Source organism: Boleophthalmus pectinirostris, unplaced genomic scaffold, assembly GCF_026225935.1.
Source record: "Boleophthalmus pectinirostris isolate CB_2022bp ecotype Guang Dong unplaced genomic scaffold, ASM2622593v1 HiC_scaffold_20, whole genome shotgun sequence".
Lineage (NCBI taxonomy): Eukaryota > Metazoa > Chordata > Actinopteri > Gobiiformes > Gobiidae > Boleophthalmus > Boleophthalmus pectinirostris.
Genome location: NW_026571153.1, coordinates 25,953,212 through 25,959,211, shown reverse-complemented (window position 1 = coordinate 25,959,211; position 6,000 = coordinate 25,953,212). Strand labels below are relative to the sequence as shown.

General features: G+C 40.9%; 1 protein-coding gene across 1 annotated transcript in view; it reads right to left on the bottom strand.

Moving 5' to 3' along the window:
* Window positions 1-943: 943 nt before the first annotated feature.
* The window catches only part of nhsl2 (NHS-like 2), a gene marked incomplete at its 5' end in the record, with an annotated part of 64,327 nt that continues 59,270 nt past the window's right edge, over window positions 944-6,000 (bottom strand). Inside the window, 2 exons of the mRNA XM_020917777.2 lie at window positions 944-2,664; window positions 4,836-4,944. Of these exons, the coding sequence (XP_020773436.2) occupies window positions 2,340-2,664; window positions 4,836-4,944 (434 nt within the window). The remainder of the gene's footprint in view (window positions 2,665-4,835; window positions 4,945-6,000) is intronic.

The window sequence follows — 6,000 nt, the reverse complement described above, 5'->3', positions numbered from 1 at the left end:
TGGACTCATTTCCTAGTGAGCCAGAGTACTGTAGGTGTGTGAAGACACTTTTTGAAATATTCCATCCAGTCCTTGTATTTGCAGAGGTCACTGGTGCTAGGCTAGTGCAAGTCAATGGCCATAGTTAGCCTGCCACTAAAAACAGTCTTACCCACTCCACAAAACACCTGAAGTAAATCTGTTATTACACCAGACTGTCGATGTAAATGTCTGTGTCAATAGAATCATTTTAGAAGTAAAACCAACCTTTAATTTGAAGGATTTATGTATAGAAAGTTTGGCAGCCATTCGCATCGAAGTCTGGTGTAATAATAGATTTGCTTCGGGTGTTCTGTGGAGTGGGTAAGACTGTTTTTAGTGGCAGGCTAACTATGGCCATTTACTTGCACTAGCCACCACCAACCTCTCCAAATACAAGGACTGGATGGATTATTTAAAAAAGTGTCTTCACATATCTACAATACTCTGGCTCACTAGGAAATGAGACCCTATGTTCAAAATTCTGAACTGACCCTGGCATTTAGTACGAGCTAGTCAGGTTATCTTGGTGGTTTGGTTTGTAGTTTTCACGTGCTGTCTGTATATATATATATATATATATATATATATATATATATATATATATATATATATATATATATATATATATATATATATATAGCCTCGATGAGCTTCATTTGACTGGAAGCGGACGCTATGGGTGACGTACATGGCAGCTGGTTAGCGTCTGCGATGTCTTTGAACTCTTAATATTCGAAATTTTCAAAAAGTCTACAGGAAAAATGAATGGAAAATTTAGTTCTGGAAGCAGAGTGAGTAATCACTGTTGAGCTCCATAGTCACTACGTTTGTGGCTAAGAAAATTTTACTTTATAAAAATTACAAGACAGTATGTTGTCTACAAATAGCCTAAGTTTTAGTTACACTTTTTGTAAGGGGCAGTTTTTTGTTTTTTTTTAATGAAATGCAGATAAACTAAATATGCAAATGAAAAACGAAACGGAAGAAACCAAAATAAAATTAACTATAAACATTTTAATTTCACTATTTTTGAATGCACAACAAAAATACAGGTGGCGATTTTCAAAACAGAAGGTGTAAAATGGGACACACACACATGCATTTGAAAACATGCTCTTTCGGAATGTCACCTCTGCCTCTCAAACTCCCACGCGCTCTTCTGTCCCCTCCGAGACACCGTAGTCTTTGGGCCCCGTCATGAGGGACTATAGAAAACCCTGTAAAGCCGAACCTGCTTCATGCCTCTATGTTCAGAAACTCCACAGGAACGGCCCAATTTCGACATTTAAACATAGAATTTTGCATGACAATTTTATATTTTTCAGTTCGTCTCCTCCACGATTTCTCCTCCTCCATAAATGCGTTAAGATACGGTTAAACTTTGTACAATATGCATTCAATAATAACAAATAACGAGAATAATATTTCGCAAAAACAAAATGGAGAATCCTTGAAATAAACATTTTTGATGCGTTTTTTTTTTTTTTTTTTCGTGTAAACTGAATGAAAGTGCTTCCGTTTTGTGGTCCACCGTTTTTGTGGAAAGTCATGTTTAAAATCCACGCTTTAACTTAATGAAATTTTGTGTCTTTGGTGCAAAAAAAAAAATCACCAAAATTGGTCTGAAATTGTAAATCCGGTTTGGTCAGTCCTGGTTTTGTTGTTTTGGTGCAGAAATAACCAAAATATAAGTTGTACTTTCAGGTCCTTGGTCACTTTTAGTTCAGACGCTTGGCACTGGATAAAATTTGGTCGAGGTTTCGTTTTCCATTTTAAACGACTTCTCTTGTAGATTTGCAGATGCAGTGGCAGAGTGGTTAGCTTTCCCACCTCACAGCGAGAAGGTCCCTGGTTGGAGTTTGCATGTTCTTTCTGTGTCCATTGACCCAAAACATGCACAATTATGGGTCAAATCCTCCAGCTAAAGACAAGCTCAAGATCTGGAGATGGGTCCCTCTGCTCCTGACAGGTTTAACCCAGAGACACTGAAGGACGGGTCAAATGCAGGGGACACAATTTGCTACAGGGACGATAAAATCACCACCATAAAGATAATTTAAGTTGGTTTTCATTGAAAATTTTCCGAACTTCGATACTTGTTCCATATAAGTGGGAATACGCTTATTTTGAAGAACTTTTTCCGGACTGTTTTGCTCCAACCATATGACCATTTGTCCAAACTCTGCGTTCTGATTGGACGTCACAAATGGTCAGTGATGAGTTGGAGCGACCAACCCTGTCCGCTAGATGGCGCTGTGTCTCTAGGTCATATTGTGCGGCCTTGTTGGCCTCGTTAGCTTCGTTAGCGCTGTCACTGGTCACTGGTTGCAGTTGCTGGTAGCAGACTTAGCTTCGTCGTTAGCGTTACCGGCGTTAAACTCTGTGACGCGGCGCGCTAGCGGGTTTGTGCTTCGGAGCAGTTCCATGGCGGACACTCGTGTTCCGCAGGAGGAGGATTTGTTTCCTTTCTTCTGGAGCAAAGCCATGAAGTTCTCGTTCCTGGAGGTGGAGCGCTGGCTGGAGCTCAGGGTGTAGCTGCGCAGGTCTGAGCCGCAGGGGGCGCCCTTCACCGGAGACGAGAGATTCTGGCGGCTCCCGAAAGAGTCTGATGGTTCTTTACGACCCAGGACCTTCCTCTTTGACCTGAAGAAGAGAAGGATATGTTTAAAGAGGGGGTACTTTACTTCTGTTAACACAAAACATATTTAAATCACCATGTTACCTTTATCAGTTTCAGTTTTGACAGTCTTTACTCTCTTTGCTCTCTGCGCTAAGTCACTCCCCCTTCAGAGCACTATCATTACACACTCAGCGTGCATCCTACACGTAGCTTCAGGTTTGTGAAGATGTTGCGTATAGTTTTGCTGAATGTCTCTTTTAAAGTTGTCTTCATACAAAAATAATAATGTTCCAGTCTATTTGGTTATTCTCCTCTGGTCCTGTCTGACCCTGCTTCTCTGGCTCTGCTCCTGTCAGCTCCTGTCTGCACCTGCTCCACTGGCTCTGCTCACGTCTGCTCCTCTGGCTTTACTCCTGTTAGCTCCTCTGGCTCTACTCCTGCCTGCTCCTGCCAGCTCCTGCCTGCTCCTGTCTGCTCCTGTCTGCTCCTGTCTCTCTGTTTGGTTGTTCTGTCTCTGTTTCTTCTCAGACAGAACTGATCAGATTCACTTGTTGCTTAGAGACTGGACCTCTCGGAGTTTATGAAACGTGTGGACAAGACGCAGACAGAAGAATAAACCTGATTGGTTGATCGCGGCTGCTGTTACCGGGCTGTTGCTAGGCAGATTTCTCCAACTCACACCATCTACACTGTGTTTTCCTCACATGTTTTTTTCTGGTTCATGATGTTCAAGAAAAATGTTTGTTTGGCAGGAATCATGTGTGGATGTTGAAAATAGAAATGATTTGAAAATGTATGTTTCTTGCACAGTTCCTTCAGATATTATTTAAAACAGTTAGTCTCTTATTGTGTCTCTCCTTTGAAAATACCAGATTTTATGCTTTATTTAAAGAGGGGGTATTATGCATAATCAACTTTTTGGAGCTTTCTACCATGTTATAACATTGTTCCCTCATCAAAAGTGGAGTGGTTTGATGCCATCCATGCATGTTTGAGTAATTTAGCTCTTTATCTCTCTTGGGCTCTATTCAAAGCAATCTCACTTAGTATTTTCTAGTTTTGTAGTTTTGGCAGGGACAGCAGATACTGACATACAGTATATAGAGGTATGTTACCTAGCAACCATAATGGCCTTACCAGCTCGTCAAAGCCTGATCTCATTAGATCTCAGAAGCGAAGCCTGGTTAGTACTTGGGTGGGAGACCATTCCTCCACATTGCCTGTGTGCATGTGGTGTCAAACGGTGTGTGGCCTGCTATATTCTGATGCAATTTGTCCAACACACTGTTTTAAGGGATATTTCTTGCATTCTGTAGGTAGCTGTGGCATTTATACATTACCTCAGTTCTATCTCTACCTCATTAGGTGTAAACATGAGTTGCATTTAAGACCTGTTTATGATGGTGGTTGTTGTGTTGGAATTTTGCTTCTCTTGTAAAGTCGTACCGAGGACACCTGCAGTGTCACTGTTAACACTGTTGACATTTCTCTGCGGTTAGGCGTCATACAACTATACTATACTTACTTTAACACAGTGTTTCCCACAGCTCTTTGCTGTTTTTGTATTTAGGACGGCCACCTAGACAACAATTGCCCCCCGCCTTGACTACGTCCCTCCGCACACCCCCCCGGTCCTCACTTTCGCCTGCATGATATAACCTATTTTCTGTGGGAAACACTGTAACATGATCAGTTTCCTTGGTCAGTCAATCAATTAACCTGCCCAGGAACTTCAGGTGGAAGTTTGCACTGGTGCTACATCCTGGCACAATGCATCTCTCCTGTTAAGGTTAATGTAGATTGTGCCACATTGTGCACTGTCTCATTAAATAAATAAACTAACTCGTCTCAGAGAAGCGGTCTACTATGGTCTTATCTCGGCCAGCGTGTTTCCAGGCTGTCCTTCTTAGCTGCTATTTAAACCTCCCTGTGTGGAAGCAGAGTCAAGCTTGAACAGCAAATACTAATGTGCATCCAGACAGCCAGAGTCTCTGTACAACTCTAGGACTCGTTTGGACAGCACTTGTCATTGCCTGATTTGGGACCGTTTTACAAAGTGAGCAAGCCCAGATACTTTGGCACAAGCGCTGAAGCTGCTTTAGTAATTGTACGGTAAGATGAGCAGTACGTGTGGCTATAGTAACAGAACACATAATAAACATTGATGATGGTTATCATTAGCATTATCTCAGACCTGTGTATGATGGTGAACAGGTCTTCTGTGGTGTGGGTGGAGCAGCTCAGGACGTCTTCAGCTTCTTCAGAAACCTGTGGCTCTGACGTCTCGCTCACGGTGCTTTCGTCTGGACACAAGACAAGTGCAATACAGATATAATCATGTTTACAGATGTTCTACTGATTTATACTGTTTTAAAAATGTGGAAAACTCACTCACTGAAAAACTCACTTTAAACAGTTTACAGTGCAAGTGTTAACAATCTGTATTAGACTTCCTTATTCTTGGACAATAAAATTATTTATAATTGCAGACAGCAATTATGAATCAATAAGAGAATAGGAACTGGATCAGTACTGATTGGTTGGCAATATGGTGTAAAATATGTAAAATAAGTGATTAAATTTGCTCAAACATGCACAAATCACTCTAGACCAGATTTTCAAAATTCTAAACAGGGACACACCCGGGTTGGGATGGTTGGTATAAATAAAATTGTGAAAAGGCCATGTAAGATTGTGCATTCTCATGTCAGTCATAATCTGAGAGACGTCTGTCACTGCATTTTTTATTTATTTTTTGCTTTATGGTCATTCACAAACACAGATTTCTGTTTTTTGGCAAATTAAATGATAATTTATGTTCCTCTTTTACTGTTGCCAGGGATTAGATTAGCCAAAAATTGTGATAGTCCTTTTATAGTCCTCGTTTAGAGTTGATGTAGTTCAGCTTTAATCTTAGTTTAGTCCTAGTTTAGACCTGGTTTAGAGCAAAGTGGTTAAAAATAACAAGGACACCTGGGACATTTCTTGTATAAAATTGGGACAAATCACTGGTTTTGTATAAATCTGCTGGGACAGGGGACACGGGGCTCAAAAGTGGGACTGTCCTGGGTAAATAGGGATGTCTGGTCACACTACTCCAAATACAACTTTGCGAGGGTAAATGAGAAGAGGAGGTACGGTGGTGTATTACGGTGGTGTATTACGGTGGTGTATTACGGTGGTGTATTACGGTGGTGTGGTGTATTGCTCTCACTCCCCAAAAAATATTTCGGCTCAGTATCACGTAATTACGTGAAAAGTTTCACGTTATAACGTGATATTTTTCACGTTATAACGTGAAATTATCACGTTATTTCATGATATGAAATTATCACGTTATTTCATGATGTGGTATTTTC